The 19,750-nt window shown below is 41.7% G+C and overlaps 1 protein-coding gene across 1 annotated transcript in view; it reads left to right on the top strand.

The window, feature by feature from the left end:
• The window catches only part of BAIAP2 (BAR/IMD domain containing adaptor protein 2), a 183,144-nt gene extending 171,870 nt beyond the window's left edge, over positions 1–11,274 (top strand). Inside the window, 1 exon segment of the mRNA XM_032208986.1 lies at positions 8,267–11,274. Coding sequence (XP_032064877.1) covers positions 8,267–8,336 — 70 coding nt within the window. The 3' untranslated portion in view covers positions 8,337–11,274.
• The last annotated feature ends 8,476 nt before the right edge of the window (positions 11,275–19,750 follow it).

The following is a 19,750-nucleotide window of genomic DNA, read 5'->3' as shown; positions in this document are numbered from 1 at the left end:
TTTCATCACCTTTCTTTGGCTAATGGAAATGGTTCCTTTTGCTCCTCTGATCTTGGGAGTAAATCTCTCTTTGCAATCCACACTTATATCCGCCAACCCATAAAATCCTCCCTTCCTTGGTTCTTCTTTTTTTTCCCTCCAACCTTTTCTTCTTGCTACATTGCTCCTGGGTTTGAATTTTCACCGAGCTTTTAAATCTGGGCACTGGGGTTTCTGGTTTCCAGCAAGCATTTTGAAGCTTTTGCACAATTACTGCAATATTGTTGGCAAATACACTGGGTTTGGGCTCATTGGTTTTCTTTCCCTTCCGAGTGGTTCTGTATGACTTCATGTCTTTTACGGCCAGAACTTTGTCATAGGACAATGCAGCTGCAGTTGTAGGTTTCTGGTTGTGAGAAAAGAGACCTTGTACCTACAGATTGCCCATTGCCACCTTTCTGAGGGATGGGGATGTAAACTTGGAATTATCAAATGGCTTTTGTATGTGTGCCCACATAAAAGCTCCCATTGTATGTGAGGGAAAGCAGGAGAGTGCCAACAAGGTAATGAGCCAATTTTTCTTCTAAACTGTTTATGTTTTCACTTTCTTTCTTTCTTTTTTTTGCCTCATTATTCTTAGGAACAAGTCAGTGTGAGACAAAATAAAATAAGAAATGCTTTATTTTAAAAAGATGGTCCTTCGTCCCTCTGCAATTTTAGCCTTTCATGGAAGCCACGCTGGCAAACAGCTACTTTTATACAAGCCCTAGGACAAATGGAAGGAAACACAAGTTAGGACTGGTGGAAATAAAATAGATATGGCTCTCCCTCCTCCATCTTGGCTTCCATCTCTGCTCAGCAGCAATACACTTTAAAAAAAAATTCTGTCAGGCTCTCACATTTCCCCTCCCTTCCCATTTGCTATTACAAAAATAGTTAACTATTCCTTGGTGAGTCACAGTGTGAACAATTTTCAATACTTTTCTCTCTGTTCCCTTTCAGCTTCAAGAATCTATTTTAGCATCCCTTGTGGGGAGAAGGGGTCACCTTAAGTTCCTGCATTAATTAAGTAGGAAATATTAATTCCCTGTGCTTTAAAAATAGAATAATTAATTTTGCTGCTGTGAATTGAACCATCCTTAAAAAAAAAAAAGAGCCATACTGGTTACAAATAGGGGTTTGTGTCCAAAAGAGAAATGATGCTCTACTTCAGGGGTACCAAACCCCTGGTCCATTGATCGGCACTGGTCCTTGGCATGGAAGAAACTGGGCCATGCAAACAAGCAAAGCCCCAACTGTGGGATACAGGCAGCACATGTAACCATGCCCTCTCTGGTCTGTGGAAAAAACCTCTCTCAAGGAACTGGTCCCTGCTGCCCAAAAGGCTGAGAGCCGCTGCTCTGCTTCTGCACAGCAAGCCCAACTTCTCTTTCTCTCTTACTAAAAAGATGCTGGGCTGCTCAGGGGTGGGCTTCAAAAATTTCAGCAATGGGCTTTCTGCTCAGTTGCTGGGTGACCGTGGCCATGGTGGGCGTGGCCTAGTCAGCCTACTGCCCCACGCCAGAGGGAACGATTTTGCCTTCCCTAGGTTCTGGAGGGTTTCCTTGAGTCTCTGGGAGGGTGAAAACTGCCTCCCCCTGGCTCCAGAGGCCTTCCGGGAGGCCCATCCCCCCCCCCGAGCCTCCATGTGGGCCCTGCATTTACCTCACATCCAAAATGAGCCGCATGGAGACTCATAGGAGAGGCGTGGTGGGGTGGCAGGGGTAGGGTGAGCAGAGACAGCCAGGGGTGGGATTTGGAGGTTCTCCGAACCGGCCATAATGTTAACTACTGGTTCTCCCGAACCTGGACGAACCCATAGCAGCCCAAATCTGCTACTGCTCCTGCAAACCACCTGGGAAGACCTTTTTCTTGGCAATAATATGTAGGTAATTTACAATATCTTCTTCCAGTATTTTTTAAAAGAACTTCCCAGTGTACAGTGGGGAGGTCTCCTGGTAGTTTCCTATCCAAATATTAACCTGAGTTGATGATACTTAACCTCTTTGGAGACCAGCCAAGGCTGGGTAACTGCAGCCAACCTGAGTTGGGACAGCATGAAATAAGTTAGGAACAGCATAAAATGCTTATAGATCCCTCCAGATTACAGCACAGGTCAATTTATCAGCTGTGGCCTCTTTAAAAGAAGGCATGTGAATAATGATTGTGTGCATACCCCACGTGCTACTTGTTCACATCTTGCAGTTAATATTTAGCCATTGCATTGGTGCGTAGAAACATTACATTGCAAAGCAAACCAGGGACCAGTTACTGTGGGATTAGCAAACATTCTCAAAATAGCACTTTCTTTTCCTACAAGCATAAGAAGAAATACTTTCTCTTCAGTTACCCAGTAGCTCCTGGTTTATAGAGCTTTTTCCCACAGGTACTTGATTCTACCAAATGAAAACACTTATCTGGAAATGCTGTCCAGTTTTGTGCAAAGAAAGTGCCATTTTGATCAGATAAATACTTTCAACTGAATCAAAGTCAAAACCAAAACTTAATACAATATTATAAAACCTTGCTTCAGGGAATGGCTGTCTATGATTGTTTTAGAAATAAAAGATTACTGATCTGGGCAGGATTGATATTCTTCTATGACCATTATTTAATCAATTGGTTTATATGCCAGCATTTTTTTCCCACAAGCATCTGGAGAAGTAGGGGGGAAGTGGTACCTCTTGTCTTGGGATGCCCCGAGGCAAATTCCATCCCTTTGGTCCTTGCATTGCAGAAGTTGTCTCATGACATCACAAGATGTGTTTAACATTTTGGCATCATGGGGGCTAGTCAGATGCCAAAACTATAAAGAGGACCCTTGCTTTTTAATCTAGCAAATATTGTTAAATGTTAAAAGGGAAATATAACCAATTTCAAACATAAATTAACATGATATAAACCCATATTAAAATTGATGCTAAGCTCAATTAACAAATCAAAAACCGGATGAAAGAAATGTATTTGCTAAGTTTTCTAAACCCAGAGGTAATGTGGGAGAAATGCAGCTCCCAATGAAGCATATTCGGTAACCTGGGAGCAACACAGCAGGAGGTCAGAAAAATGGGCCTCTGACAACAGCCAAAAGTGGAATTGAATCCCTGCTTCCTTTTTTGGCTCCAGGCTCCATTTTCCTTCATTGAGATAAATTTTCATGGGATATAAGCTGCTTTTTCTTTCCTTTTTACATTATCTTTTCATCAGCCAAGGACTACAGGAAACACAGCAGTTAATGGATATGATGATGTCATTGGAATAAGTAGGGGCATTTTTTTCTGCATCTTGTACAGAGAGGGTTTTTGGTTTTTTAAAAAATAATAATAGCGTGTAAGTTCAGTAGATCTAAGGAATTTCCCCCCTTTGGTTTTTTACTCAAATCTGATAGGAAAGTCAATTACTCCTAAATTTGGCAACATGTTTTTGTGAACTGCAGAATCACAGAAAAGAGATTTGAGGACTTCCATGAGGGTTACAGAATACCCAGCCTTGCTTTAGATAGATAGATGATAGAGATAGATAAATACAGTAAATAGATAGATGGATAGATGGAAGGATGGATGGATGGATGGATGCATGGATGATAGAGATAGATAGACAGACAGACACAGACAGACAGATTATAGATAGATAGATGATAGAAGATAGATAGATAGATAGATGATAGATAGATAGATAGATAGATAGATAGATAGATAGATAGATAGATAGATAGATAGATAGATGATAGAGATGGATGAGAGATAGACAGACAGACAGACAGATGAGAGATAGACAGACAGACAGACACAGACAGATGATGGATGCATGGATGGATGGATGGATGCATGGATGGATGCATGGATGATAGAGATAGATAGACAGACAGACACAGACAGACAGATTATAGATAGATAGATGATAGAAGATAGATAGATAGATAGATGATAGATAGATAGATAGATAGATAGATAGATAGATAGATAGATAGATAGATAGATAGATAGATAGATAGATAGATAGATAGATGATAGAGATGGATGGATGGATGGATGGATGGATGGATGGATGGATGGATGGATGGATGGATGATAGATGATAGGTGTGTTTGTGTGTGTGTGTGTGAGAGAGAGAGAGTTGGCCAAGTGTGATTGGACACACAAGGAATTTGTCTTTGGTGCATATGCTCTGAACAGTGCTAAGCACACTGCTGTTTCCATTGTATCGCTGCCTAGGCATATACTGGAGGGCAGCGAAGAAGACTAGAGTCTTTCATAAATAAAGGGCCTCCTTACACTCTTGCACTTGGATGTTTTAAGGGTATCGTGGATTTCTTTGAATAGCTTCGTTTTCTTTTCTTAGAATCTCTGCTGATAAGAGTTGAACTATGAAGATGCCACCAGCCAATTTCTCCTATAATTTAGCTTGGATTTGAACAGTTCTCCGTCCTACCCAACCCAATAGAGATTTTACTATTGAGACAGCACTGGTAGACACGTTGAGTTTGAAACTGAAACTGAAGATCTGTGAATGAGTTTCCTCATTTTTAAGTTCTAGCACCTGATAAAGGCCAGTTCTTGTGGATATTGGATGCTAAATTTCCATACATCAATTGAATCTAGGTGGAAGCCAGGTCATTTACTATTTTCCTTTCTCTGTTGATGGGTTAAAACAAACAAGCCCAGACTTGGATCATTGTGTACCTGTGACTTTCTGAACCCAGAAAAGAGCAGAGATGTGGGCTGAATTTTCTCTTCATCTCATGGAATCATACTTTATGAAACTTACAAAAAATGTAGGCTGCTTCTTTAGGCAGACTTGGCAACAGGAGGATGCCATCAGCAGGCATGCATTCAGAAGTAATTTATGAAATGTTTCAGCCAGAAATAAGTATGTTTTTTCCCCCTTTAGCAGATAGGCACGTTGAAATTCAAGGGCACACTTAAAGGACTACCATCAGGTGAACAGTCTGTTGTGGTGGGTGTGACAAACTGGGAACGTTTGCTTCTTGCTAGATGCACTATATTACCCTAGTTTACATTTTTTGTTGGTTTTTAGAGACGTTCTTGGAAATTAGAGATATTGTCTTCTTTGCCATCTTCCTGTTTAATTTTTAAAATTAAAGATAAGTCAGGGAGTATGGCAGGTACCTAGGTAGGCACCCTGGGCATATTAGTGCCTACAATTGGTTTAGGGAAGATAATGCACTACTGGTTTTAAAACCCCAATAGCATTACACAAAGCAATACCCCCTGGCCTTCCAATAAGGAAATGCCCATTTCATGCACCAAGCATCAATTGCCAGGAATGCGGTAACTAGAGTTTCCTGGTGTTTCTGAACTATATCTCCCAGGATCCCAGTTTATTGGCCATGTGGGCAGGAGCCACTAGAAATTGTAATTCAGCTCTTCACCCTGACTATGTAGCTGCTACATTAAGCATCCATTTGTATTCTACATTATGAATCCCCTGAGCTTCTCTTTCCTCTGCAAATAATTGTGGGCCACCTGTTTTCTTTGAACACACAAGCTCCTTTCTGTTGGCTTCAGGTTGGTCTTGCTGGGTGGAAAGTGCCTTTTGCCTGTTTTTATGGCAAACATCCATCCTGCATCTACATGGTATTCAGCCTAATTCAACTCAGTGGAACTTTTTTTTTTTAAGTGGACATGTACAGGATTGCACAGGCATTTTTTTCTTGTCATGAATATGTAAGATCAAAGAAAACCTGATATTCTGTAGAGCAAAAATGAAAGAAAATCAAATGAAATGATGCTACCACCATAAAATTAGGCACATTCCACTCAGGCTGTACACGTAGCTTTCACAAATAGGGGCACGGTATAAATCTTGCCTTGGTCAATGACTCTAAAGAGGGTTCATCTAATGTCCCCAGAAACAGTCTTCAAATCCCTATCACTGAGTTGGCAAATATGGAATTGAAAGCAATCCATTAAAAAAAATCCCTCCTTTTTTTAAAGTGCTTTATGCAGCATTCCTTCTGCCCATGTCTTTAGAGAAGAAAATCTGTGTGGCCCAAAAGAGCAGAAATTACAAAGAGGCAAATTGCTTGTGTCTGTAGTGCATTGGCTATCCTTCAGATAAGCTGTGTCTCTTAAAGAGAAAGTAGGCTGCTGTAGGATCTGAAATCTGTACCCCTTGGCCAAAGGCCAATCAGTCTGGACAGTCTTCAAACACAATTTCTCTGCAGCTGAGCCACACTCTGCAAATTGTTGCTTCTTGGGGAACAGCTGATGCAACACCCCCCTCCAGACTCTATCAGCCAGGAAAGATCAGAAATGCAAGTTGTAATTGGCTGGAAGTGCCTCCCCCACATCACTCTATAACCTCAGTCTGGTTCTAGATTTGTCCATGGTGGGACAGCCTGCCTGCCCTGAGAGTAAAGTAGACCCGCAACAGTTACTTATTAACAAAAGATTGGGAGAGCAGCAGCTTGCCCTGAAGAGATGCCAGATGTTCTGGAGGAAGCAATGCTTTCTTTGTATGTGGGAGCAATATATATATATATATACATATCAATAACAGGTGACATATTGCTGGGGTGGTGGGGAGAAGAATAATCTGGTAAGAGTTTGATTGCTCAGGAGACCTGGAAATAAATTACAGGTTCCTCCTCCTTTACATGAAAGTTGACCAATAGGTAGAAGATCTAGAATTCTAACTGGGAGGTGGAACTCTGCTTTCATATCGCTTGAATTTATGGAAGAACAAGCTGGAGCTGCAACAGAAAGTGGTTTTCTGGAATAATTTTATGATTGTCATTGCCCCCCTCCCAAAAAAAGGTCACTAGCTTGAGATGGGTGTCTATGCTTATTGATTGATTGAAAAAATAATAAGCAAATAAATTCCTGACTGCAGTCAACCAGCTAAGATGTCTTTCCAGACGAACCATTCCATTCCTCCTTTCTTCTGCCAGTCAGCCATTATTCCTATCCACTGAGTGTGTTCAGTCCTCATGAAGATATGTGGAAATGGAGTTCCAGAATTGTTCTGTTGCTATTGGACATGGAGTGCTTCCACCAATGTCAGAATCCTCTCCACCTTTCTGAAATGTCTCTTCTGGTCATGGGTGATGCTACTTTGGCTGCATATGTATCCATGTTCCTCAGTAATGATCAGAAGAACTGTAGACAATTTTTTCTTACATTGCCTGTCTTAAAATAGAAGAGCACTCTTTTTGGGGGAGAAAGGGATCCATTAAAATAAGATTGACGTGAACATGCCTATTTTGATCAGAAGAATCTTTAGTACCAGCCTAAGTCTTGAAGGTACGCACTCTACGTTCTTTAGCTGTTTTTGTATTTTTGTTCCAAACTCCATGGGCTGTAAGCTGTTTGTGTTTCCTGGATCTGGGCCATGCTGCCAGTGGCATGAACATTTCTTCCGAGAATCTTAGTAGCTGATCATCTAACTAGTTGTAATCTACAGGCAAGCAGATTTTTATAGCCCAGAGCCGGTATAAGTACCCTGTGACTCTCCTACACTCCAAGAATGTGGAGCATGACAAAGTGATACCCAAATTCTCTGAGAAGAAATTCATACTGATTAGAGTCGCAGTGGAGCAACAGGGAATGAGGTATGGTCAGGAAACAAAGACAAAAGTCGACCTTCCCCTAAAGGAGAGTTATACTGTCTTCCTGCCAAGATAACTTTTCTGAGAAAGCAGCTTACTTTCTTTGTTTCAATAAGAGGAGGGACTATTGTGGTGTCATGCCCATGGCAACTGTGACCTATGTTCCAATCCCATCACTTGATCTGAGGCCAATGCCTCCTAGCACGTTTGGCTACAATGCATATTGCTCTAACTTGTTTGGGCTAATGATAGTTGTAGTCCAACATATTTGTGGGTGAGTGATCAGGGAAGGGTGAAATGGACAACATCTATTTACAGGTGTGTGTGTGTTGCTTTCTGCATGACACAAAGCAGTGTCTATTCATCCGTCCATGTCCTGGATAGTCTTCCATGCATTTAAGCTTGGCTGGAGAAAGGAAACATTGAGATAGTTTGTCACTGAAACTTGGCATTTAGGCCAAAGATATTTTTCAGGCAAAGCCATTGTTTAAAGATTCATAGTATTGCTTGTTTTGTGAAGACATGATGTTTCTTTGGCTGCGGTGGGGACTATGTTTGTCGTTATCTTTGGTGTTTGCGTCATCCCTGCATTCCACTTCGTTTTGTTGTCCTTGTCAATACAGACCGCTTGTGTCCTGGACACAGTTCTGGCTAAAACGATGCCTTGCTTTCTCTCTACAGGAATCCTTTTGCCAACATCCAGCTCAAACCAACGGTGACAAATGATCGTTCAGCTCCTGTCATCAGCTGATCCAGAAATGTTGGGTTACGGCGGGTACCTTGCACCTTTTGATTTCCCTTTCACCTATGTTGTATTTCTGTGAGGTCCTTTGTACAGTTTACATGTCTTTCCCTCCAACTCTGTTTTGGTAGTTAAATGGCATTTAAATGGCGTGCTGGTGTGCTTTTCCTTTTGCTCATTAGAAATACCAGAGAAACTTGACCCTTGGAGAACGATGAGTTTTAAAAAGGATGCTATACGCTGCTATATTGGGTGGAGACCCAGATAGACCAGAAAGCAGGCCCTGCCTTCTTTGCCTTTGCAGCAATATGCAACGTTCATAAATGTTTTTTAAGAATAGCCACGGAGATAGATGAACCTTGCAGTTTTGCAGTGTCCTAGGCTTGTCAGTTAACGTTTCTCCTGGAAATCCTTTTTCATCTCTTATCAAAACCTATGGATTTGAACAGGACTTCCGAGCTGTCAAGAGAAGCTTTGGGGCTGCCTAAGGCCGTCAGATGAAATGCACCACACAGACCCTGCTCACTTAACACTTGGAACGGACACGGACTTGAATCTTCCGAAGGGCTTCCTGGCAGCTCCCTCCTTGCCTTGCGTTGGACTTTTGCTGGATAAAAGTAAAAGTTTTACTGAATCAATATCTAGAAGAGCTGGGCTCCTCAAAGCAATTGTCTCAATTTGACACTTTAACTTTTTTATTAATGGTCTTTTCTCTCCTAATGGTCCTACATCTATGCTTGTCTGTGATGATCCTTATGCCGCAAGGCCTACTGATGGCTAAGTTATTGTGCATACCTTTTCCAGCAAGATAGGATGGTTGGGGAATGTTATGCAGCAAAGGAATATTTTCTGTGTGCAACTAGCACCATCTGTTGCTTGAGTACTTGTTTTATTTCTCTGTAGCTTTAAATAGACCAAGGAGGGACCATTAAAAAGCTAGTTTAGTCCTACAATGCCCAAACTCCCTTTGCTGTGTCTTCTTACTGACACATCTTGACTGGTGCAGGTGTGTCTTCTGTTGCCAAAACAAGTTAGTTTAGACAGCTTGACCTCTGCCTTGCTATTGGGTCCATGCTGTTTGAAAGGTCCTTTGTTCTGTGACTAAGCCAATACTGTATTCCTGGTTTGTTTGTTTTTTATTTTTCTTTTTAAGTTGCACTTGCCTTCTAAAGTAGATGTTAATTCAGTCACAAATAAGCTTCTTTTTTTCCGTTCTGTCCTATTGGCTCTCAAAGTCTGGTAAGATGTGACGAAGACCATTCAGCTCGCTCCTTCTATTTATGTAACCCAAGATTAGGGAGTAGTTCTAGGAAACAATAGTTATCAAAATGGAACTGGACTTACCCAGCATTTGGAGTGCTCTTATGGTTTGAATTCCAGTTATAGCACCAGAGTGATAATGAGCAAAAGTCTTTCTAAAGTCATCTGATCCTTTGCACAACCTGAAGTCATTTGCAGCTGCTTCCCCCCCTCCCAGTGGCTTTAAAAAGCAGTCACAGCTGCCTCAAATATAAATTTATCAACCTTATCATTATAATCATTCAAGTTCAAATGTGATAATAGTTTCTGTGCTCTCTGTTCTCAATTTCTGAAAAAACATCGACTGGTTTCTGTGATACACTTAGCCCAGAATTGTATTGTCTGGCTTAATGTGTTGAGTGAACCCAATCATTGTGGTTTATTCAGTAAATCAAAGTTAAACCATGGCTTAGCATGCTATCTAGATCCTGTTTAGGTCTCCCATGCAAACTTGGAGACTTTCTGTTAGTGAGCATTTCCATCACAACTTGTACATTTCCCTGTGGCTTATGATACACAAATATAAATATCTCAAAATCTATATTTTTATACAAAGAAACAGCTACAGAAAATTTCTAACTCTAATAGTTCAGATAAGGCCGCAATCCTAAGGAAAATTATTTAAAAGATGAAGCTCACTGGCCTTATTTTTGATCACATGTGCAACAGTTGCCTTAATATTGCATCTTCTATTACAGTTTTTTTTCCTTGAAAATCATTTTTCCAATTGTTTAATCATTTACTTTATAGTCTCTGTTCACATTGTACTGCTTTAAAAAATTGCTTTGTGTGTGTGTTGTGTATGCATTTTTAAAAAGTCAAACTTTGCCAAATTATTATTTTTTCTTTAAGGAGGAAGATTGATTTATAGCTCCTTTCATTGCTCCACTCTCAAACCAGTTCCTTTCTTAACATAATATTTGCAGCAGTGCACCTTTTGCTCTGGAATTATTTAGATCTGTGTTTCTCAAGCCTAGCAAGTTGAAATCCATACATCTTAAAAGTTACTAAGGCTGAGAAATTTTGATTTAGATTAGGGCTGTCAAACTTGCATCGTTATGGCAGCATCACATGACGTATCAGGATTTTTTCCCCTTTGCTAAACTAGGCGTGGCCAGCACATGATGCATCTGGCCCGCGGGCTGTGAGTTTGACAGCCCTGATTTAGATGATTCAAGGCAAATAGGAACTCTAGCTTGGCAAATTGAGCTTAGGGGTGGCAGGGCTGTCGGCTCCTAGACAGGATCAAGACTTGCGGGAGGGAGGGAGAGGGTCCATCTGCAAATGTTTTTTGAGGGAAGGTTGACCATAGTCACTTTTTAAATTAACTGGATTTTCATACCGTTCTTCCCACCCTAATTGGTACATCTTCCTATTTGAACTATTGAAATAATTTCTCCTCAACAGGTCCAGGAGCATGAAATAATTACTGTACTATATGTAAAAGTTGGCACAGCATTAAAATGGCTGAGGATGCATCTGAGCAATTCAACCGAATTATGTGGCTGAGAGTTTTGTAAAATGTAATCCCAGTGCTTGAGGGAAGCAGCAGGTTGGGAAAGCTGCTTTAGAGAGTGTTACTTGATCAGTTTATGCTCTTCAAGAGTCTCTTTTGTTAGGACTTGGAGATTAAAAGGTTTCTCCTGGACAGTGGTGGTCTTCTGGTGTTTCTGTGCGGCCTATACTTCATTTCTTGGTTAACTAACTTTCCCAGATAAACAATGTTATAAGATTGCCTTCTCGCCTTCATGTTGATCTTGTGAGATTAAGGTTTGAAACAATCCATGCCTAACTCCTAATTTCTAATGCAGTACCTTCCAGCTAAAATCGGAATTGGAATTGGGTGGCTTATCAATTCAAATAAAGAAATTTAAAAAAAAAATAAGTGGAGCAAGTTGATATATGTGGTGGATCTTGGGAATAAGCAGACATAATTTATAGTCACAGTCACAACCTATTCCATGATATGGAAATGTATCCTGTGACTTCCCAATGTTTGTGCTACAAGAAAAGCAAGATCTTGTGGATCTGGTCTGTACCTGGTCTGAATCCAATTGGAAACCACCATGACTAGCATTGGGAGACTGGCTCTTAGTAACAATGAAAGAATGGACCAGTAGCCAGAGAAATATTACCTTCTGAATGTTACCTTCTCTCTCCGTTGCCCTGCTAAATGTTTGGCATGCATGCTAATGATAACCACAACAGTGGTGGAACATTCTAAGAACAGATGTTGTGGACCCTACTATTAAAAGTGCAAAGGGTTCTTGGAACAGTTACCAAGAGGGGCAACACACCAGCCCAGGAATAGTTGTGATCATCTTTTCAAAGCCAAATCACCTCAGAGCCCAACAGCATATTCCTTTTGTGGATGGGGGTGCTTACAATGCTTTGACCTCCTGCAGGAAAATTACCCTCCAAAAACAGCACAGTAGTGTCTTGGAGCATTTGTTTGCATTTTTAATTGTAATTCCAAAAAATACGAAATACTGAACCTCTGATCAGTTAGCTACCCATACAGTGGCATTAAAATCAGAAAATGATTGGACATTTTAACAAGGGTTGGTTCTTGACATCAAAGGAAATTGAATAGGTGCGAACTGGCTGAATCCCACCACTGGCTGTAATCCATGCTTTATTTCTACCCAGTTAAGAAACAGAGCTAGCCTTGGATTACAAGTTCAACCAGTTTTGGTCTTAGTTTTTAATCCTACTAAATATTTCTGAAGACATACCTCCATGAATTCTTGAAAATAGCTGAGGTTTTTCCCCACACAACATTTTCACCTCTTAGGACATTGACCATCAATTGGAGAAGGAAAACAACTTGTTTTTAATTCCGCCATCCACGTCCACAAAAGGAATAAGCTAGTAGAGCTATGTGGCAATTTGGCTTTGAAAAAGTGATCACAACTATTCCTGAGCCGGTGTGTTGCCCCTCTTGGCAGCTGTTCCAAGAAATCTTCACAGTAGTAAATTGAGCCCTGTTTTGCAATACAAGCATAACAATGCAGGTGCCAATTTTCCTGAATCTTTCCAGTTTTTTCTGTCCAGCAGTTAATTGAGTCATAGGAGCCTTGGTCAAAAAAGGGTTGGGCCATTCTATATGCAAACCATTACTACACTGCAAGGTTTGATGTATTCACTGCCTCTCAAGACTTCTGGGTGAATCGGTACCATTCATAATTTTATTATTTCCTGCTGTCTTCAAAACACAGATGGAAGAGGAGAACAAGCAAAAGTTATGTTATTTTAAAAATGATTTATTTTTAATAGTTATTGGACCAATGGTATTTGACACACATGCTGGGAGCTGTATGGAACTCAGCACTGATAAAAAATACAGCAATTATGACCCGTATCAATAAAATACACTGTAAATAGCCCACTGTAAATAGCCCACCCCTCTCTATTTCTCTCTGTTTCAAAGATCATTAACCCAAAACATAGCTCTAGTTCTGACCTCATGCAGTCTCTCAGGGGTTGACAGCTGTCTGTTACTATAGACCATATACCTATAGGGGCAGCCTTTTCAAAGGCAACTAGATAAGGAAATTAAGGAAATGAAACTTAGAGAGCAAACTGGGCTGTAACTACTTACCATTTCCTGTACCTGCTCTTTTGTCATGGTATTGGTTCTGTCTTTGCCTTAGAAAATGGAATATGGCAGTGGCAAGCTAGAATCACACTGTGTAGCTAACAGATTTGCATTTCATTTAATGTGGTAGAATGAGAATACACACACGCACAGACAACACACACACACACTCCACACACAAAACCCCTCCAGGTGCATGAGTACAGCTCTCAACTATCTAAAGCCAGCACAGTCATTCCTGCATGTACCAATGTGGACCAATACCACCTGATAGTTGCTGAAAATCCAGACAGGTGCAGGACATCTACACAGAATATTTTGGGAGACCCATTGAGATTGAAAGGTGCTAAGAATCTGGAAATACTCAACAGTGACCTGCCTTTTCTTGGTAAAATTCTCCTTTTGCTTTGCCTCAATTGTCTACTACAAGGAGGAGCAGATCTACCCATGGCTTCTCAAATTCTCAATTTTGATTCCCAAATATCTCTCCATGGTAAAATAAGGAATAATAGTGCCCCCGCCACTGAATTTGTTATTTCCCCAAGAGGCTTCTCGTTCATAAATAAAAACGAATCTTGTAGAATAGCTTGCACACCCCTGTTTAGAAGAGTCTCTTGTAGTAAAAGTCTATTTTGCAGCAAGTTATGTCGCAAAAAGGGAGGAAGGACTTCCACTTTGGGCTTTGAGATTTAAGATCATCTATGCCTCCATTTGCTTTTGGCTCTTTTCTTAAAGGCATCTTATGCTCTTAGTCTCTTGTTCATCACCATAGCAGAATACAGAATAGAAAATAAGAGCTGGAAGGAACCTTGGAGGTCTTCTAGTCCAACCCCCTTCTCAAGCAGGAGACCCTGTGCCATTCTGGACAAATGGCTGCCCAGTCTCTTCTTTAAAACCTCTGGTGAATGGAGCACCCAGGATTTCTGGAAGTAAACCATTCCACTGGTTAATTGTTCTCAGACCACAGGGGTATTTTGCACTCTTTGAAATAAATCTAACTCCCATACTTGTGTCAATCCTGCAACTTGCATACCTATAGTATGCAAAATCCACTTCCTATGTATTATACAGAAAGTAAGATTGCCATGTGGGCTTCAGACCCTAGTTTTTTAGTCAAGGAAGATCAATCTTGTCCAAATGACAGCCCCCTGCCATTCAGTGTGGCAATTCCACCCCTTGAATTCAGAAATGGATGTTAAAACTCTTATGTCAGATTTCTCCTCCTGCCTCTCTCGGTCTTTGGAGTTGGCTCTTTCAGACAATGGAACCCTTCAAAAGCAATCCCAGTCCTCTGTCCTTTCTATCACTCATGAATTGGGAGGAGATTCCCTTGTTATCCACATTATTCTGAAGCTGAGATTTACAGGGGGGGGGGGGTGCTCCAGGCATTGTGTGACATGCTGAAAGCTATTTTCTAAAAGTGAGTGAGATTAGTAACCGAAGGGGATCCAGGTTGGGAGTTTGGATCCATTTGCTCTGAGGGCGCTTAGAAGGCTCCCAAGCAAGTGATGGATGGGATAGTCTGAAGCCTGCAGGATGGACTTTTTCATATTTATTTTAAAGCGGGTGGATGTATATATTTACCCAGCAAATACTGTAGCATAACCAGATCACTCTGGATCACTCCAGTAGAGACAATGGATATTGATTGTGAGCATCCTAAGCCACTTATCATCCCAAGCTATCTTGGCTGTTATGTAGTTCAGCCTTGTTTGCCATCCACAAATTATTCCAGTTCAGCATTAATTAATGGCGCTGCAGAGGGAAAAACCAAGGCTAGGAAATAACAGGCTGAGTGTGCCAAAAGGGGGAAACAACAAATCCCAGAACAATGAGGATTAATGAGTCTTTTGCATTCCTCAGAGCATCAGGGAAACCTAAACTATATATCCCCCCCCCTAAATGTCTGCTTGATTTGAATATAATATAAACTGATTGTAAAGGTGTGTTAATTGGCATGTTCACAACATGCCCGTTATTTCAAGGCAGAAATAGCCACTGGAAATCTTAACAAACAAAGTTGCAACTGCTCTGTCTTCAGTTTTGTCAGGCATTATGGAAGTAATATTTAGGCCTACTCTTGTACCTACAAGATAGCTTTTGATGTCCAAATGCAAAGGTAAGTTTGCATTTGGTATCTATTCAGTATCTATAAAGCCCTAGGATTCCCTCACCTGGGAGGGGTCAGATGCATTTTCACCAGCTGCTTCAGTCCAGACGGATATCAGTTACATTCCCCAAACACAGAACAGAGTTCTGGATTTGACAACATTCTACTGTTCGCCAGGTGTGTAAGATGAACTGGTGGGAAGTATGCAGAATTATAGAATGATGTTCCCAAATGCACAGGGTACCCTCAGGAAGGGGGAGTTTTAGCTGGGTTTGAACTCAGGTAAGGCTCTCAACCTGATCCATTCCAACAGATCAGTTAAAAAACAAGAGTTTGAAGTTTCTGATGCATTCAGTAAAATGCCTGATGGGAGAAAAAGCAAACCACCCTTTGACTGGTATCCTCTTTGATCAGCCTGGGCACATTCCGCAATATTTCACATACACAAGGAAGGACATAGACATAAAGCTATATGGATAGGAGAACAAAAATGCAGCCTCCCCCTTTAGACTTTTTAAAATTGGGGGTAAAGTGCTTTTTTATTTCAAGTTATTGCTAAAATGTTTATTCATTTTCAGGGAAAGTGCATTTTAGTGCAATTTTTCATCTATCCATCTATGAGAGTGAATAGCATGGTGCCCAACAGATTAATGCAGCAGACAGCACATGTCAAAGCCATTAAAAAGTTGAAGTTCACTTACACTTGTGGTGTTTATGAAGTTCAAATAGAAATGGAAGAAACAGGAAAAAAGAACTGAAGTGAATGGGTTGTGACAGCATCATAGAGATGCTCCATATAAAATGAGCAAGCAAAGATTCCTCCTATGGGTAAATCCAGCCTTTATTTCCCTGCCTATTAAGTCCCCAAATCTTCTTATTCCAGGTGCCGAAAAAAGATCTGAGAATGCAAAGAAAGGAAGAAATCAATTATAATAATCTCTCTCTTTTTAAAAAACTTGTGGGAGCTTGGGAAAGGGACTTCCAATGGGGCGAATCCCATTGGAAAATGCAGCTAACTGCTTTTTTAACAGGTTGCAGTATTATAGAGGACAATATAAAAGCTCCTCAGGTAAGGATGGGTAATCTGCAGGCTTTGAGATGCAGTTTGGGATTTATTACAAGCCTGGTATTCCAAAACACCTGTGGATTTTTTCTAAACTAACCGGGGAGGAAAATGGAACTGGGTATATTGCAGAAAATCAAGAATTTCATTCATTGGTTAATCTTTGTCTAGTTAAGAATTTCAGTGACTACATTATTTCTGACCAAGATATTTACCTCCTCCTCCACCACCCTATAAAAGTGGTTGGTAGTTAGCTATATGTTTGAAGAAGTACCTTGGGCTCCAATACATTCTTATTCATTAGTTTCATTACCAAGAGGCCAAGACTCATTCAGCCTGTCCTAACTAACCCAGGCTCTAGTCTTTGACTGCTCAAGAGAATTACATGCCGCCATTTTGGTTTGCAGAAGAATGGAGAGTGGGTGGGAAATGTAAACCACCAGATTCCATTTCCAGATGATGCCAATGTGCTTGGCACCTAATGAGGGGAGAGTTCCACTAAACTTGTGTCATGGCATACATCCCAGCTGCTGCCAAATTGATTTGTGACAGTGAAGTATTCTGAAAGTGCCTTCAGCCATAGAAGCCAATAGATGACACCTTCTCTAGAAAACATCTATAGTTTGCACACATTTCTTTCCAAAGCCATTGATAGAAGGACTTGCTTTGATTGAAATTTTGGAATGTGTGCAGTTTATCCTATCTCTCCTTTGATGTTAGTGGGCAAAATGCAGACAGTAAAGTACACAAAGGTTCCCTTCAGCTCTCCTGGGTTCTGGGTTGAGTAGCTGCTAGTGTAGGTCCTCATGGCTCCAGTGTTGCCTCCTTCTCAAGTTGACATCAAAATTAAAGCAGCCCTTAAACAAAACAAAACAAAAGTGGGTGGGGGGAACCAAGGAACAGGAATGCTGTCTCTAAATCCAGCTCCATACTGGAGCCTGGCACTCGCTTTCTCAGGGACTCTGGTTCAGGAGCTTTCCAAAAAAAAAGCAAGTAAGAATGCCCTAAACCCACAAGCAGGCTGTTGTGTTCTGATCATGCTAGCTAAGGGAATATATGGTAGTCCAAGGAAAGACAAGTATTATTGATTTGGGTTCACCAACTAAAAGCAGGAGAAATGAGTGTGTGGCATCTGTGTTGCCCATAGTGGGCTTCAGAAGAAGTGGAGCAAAAGGCATATAGGTCACCACCACCCAAGGAGGCCATGAAACTTTCACATCCAATACCTCTTTGAACAAAAAAAATAGAACTCACAGAAGGTTCATGCAGCATCTTAAAGACGTCTTGCTCCACTAAGTTTACACTTAGAACTGCACCTTGTGAAACCCTTCTCCAGCTGGCTGGAACTGATGTGGGTAGCAGTGGTAGGAGAAAGTAAGTCAAAACAATCTGGATGTCACTATCACCTAAATGCTGCCTAATAGAGGGATGATGAATCATTGCCTCACACATGGCTATATCTGAAAATGAAAGCTGTGCTCATGAACCAGAATCGGGCATCAGTACCAGTGCCAAGCTTGCCACCTGTAGTCACAACATACTCCAAACTGGAAGCACAATGAAGCACAACACACAAACATTCTGCAGCTCTGTAGGGTCCCCTCTATGTTTCCTCTCACCCTGTGAGGAAATGGCCCAGTAGCTACCAGCTGCCTTTTGCTCTTGCCTGTTTACCCCCCTCCCCAATTTCCAAAGCCAGTGACTGGTCTATAGTCCCCACAAGCCACAACTCCTAAGCGCAACATGCCTCTGACTCGTTTCCATTTTACCCCACAGTCCAAATTGCACAATTATTCTAAATCTTGAACTAATCAAAATCTAAGAAACAAAATAATCCCAAAACTATTCTTTTTCTTCTCCCCCAGCTGTCCCCCCCACCCCACCCTTGCCCAAGATGCCTGGATAAAAGTTAACTCTTTACATCTCTTTGGCAACAATAACTTAAATCTGCCATTCTGTTAGGGCAGAGTGATACAGTAATGGGTAAACTTTGTACAAAAATAGTTTCAGTGGCAGTTTGATCTGCTTTTGCTATGCGTCTGCCGAGCGTTTCTTCCTGCGATTGAAGGGTGACAAAGGAAGTTTGGAAAAAGCCCCCAGCCCTAAGACCTGGTATTCCTCTCACATTCCCAGCAGGTCACATCGTGGCTCTCTGGGAGGCACTCACCAAATAATGCTGTAGTAGAGAAAGGATGAAGATGGCAGAAAACGGGAAGGTAGCATTTGGTAGGCCTCAGCACCACAGTCTCTCCCAGCCAGCAAAACATTTAAATAAGTTTTTTTTAAAATTGCTGTACTCCCATTCCACCTGCAGGGATTCAGGCTGCACTCTCAAGGCTAAGGAGGAGAAATGGGGAGTGCTGAAGGCCATCCAGGCACCACTTCCGGGCTGCTCATATTGAGCCTGCCCATAACAGAAGGCAAAGTCTTCAGTAGAGATGAGTACCTGGGGCCAGGTTGCGATTCTCAAGAGGCGGTGGGTGGGGACAATTTTGAGTTCCGCAACCATGATGCAGCTGAGCGACAGCAACCCAGGGTCAGTGAAAAACAGAAGCAGAAAAAGGGGGGAAATGGCTGCTGAGACCAGGAGTCTTCCCTGCTCAAAACATTTAAATGTGGCCTTCACTTCAGCTGGCTCCCCTACCTGTTTCAGGTCGTTTGGCCTACCCTTGTCTCTGGCTCTTCTGGTAACCGATTGTGTCCGCTGGACCATCAACTCCGCCTGATATTTGGACACAGCACACTGAAGAAAGGACAAGGAGAGCTTGCCCCCTGTGGCAAGACACAAGTACCAGTGCTTGAGGATCCACCTGAAGCATGTTGGAATGGCACAAGGCGCAAGGCTACGTGCTCTCTCAATATCCCCTATGGGGTGTGGAAAGAAGACACGATAAGCTCACAGAACAGGCAGGGGGAGGAGGATGTCTCAGGGCAAGTGCCCCAACTGGGGAAGTCAGTGTGGGTCAGAACATCAAGAGGCATGAGCTAGGGATATTACAATGGCTTATGTGGCAATGTTAGCAAGGTCACAGATCTACCCTTTAAATGCTATAGGTTCTATATGTCTATATGTGTCTATTTGTACACAAACACTTTCTTGGGTGCGTGCGCACGCGCGCACACACTCACTCTCTCACACACACACTCATGTTTGCACAACCATCGCAAACCACCTCATGGTAAGGTGGCCCCAGCCCAGCGGCAGTTCAAAGTCTGTCCAATAAAATCTGAACGAGGCCCTGCAGAGTTCTGCTCCAGCCAGCTCCTGGGCCTCATCCGTGCTCATGTCCCCTGGTGCAGAAACTGTGCCGTGGGGGCAAAGTAGGAAGTCCAAAAGGGAGAGATAGCCAAGT

Source organism: Thamnophis elegans, chromosome 2 (assembly GCF_009769535.1).
Source record: "Thamnophis elegans isolate rThaEle1 chromosome 2, rThaEle1.pri, whole genome shotgun sequence".
Classification (NCBI taxonomy): Eukaryota; Metazoa; Chordata; class Lepidosauria; order Squamata; family Colubridae; genus Thamnophis; species Thamnophis elegans.
This window is presented reverse-complemented; position numbering and strand designations above follow the sequence as displayed.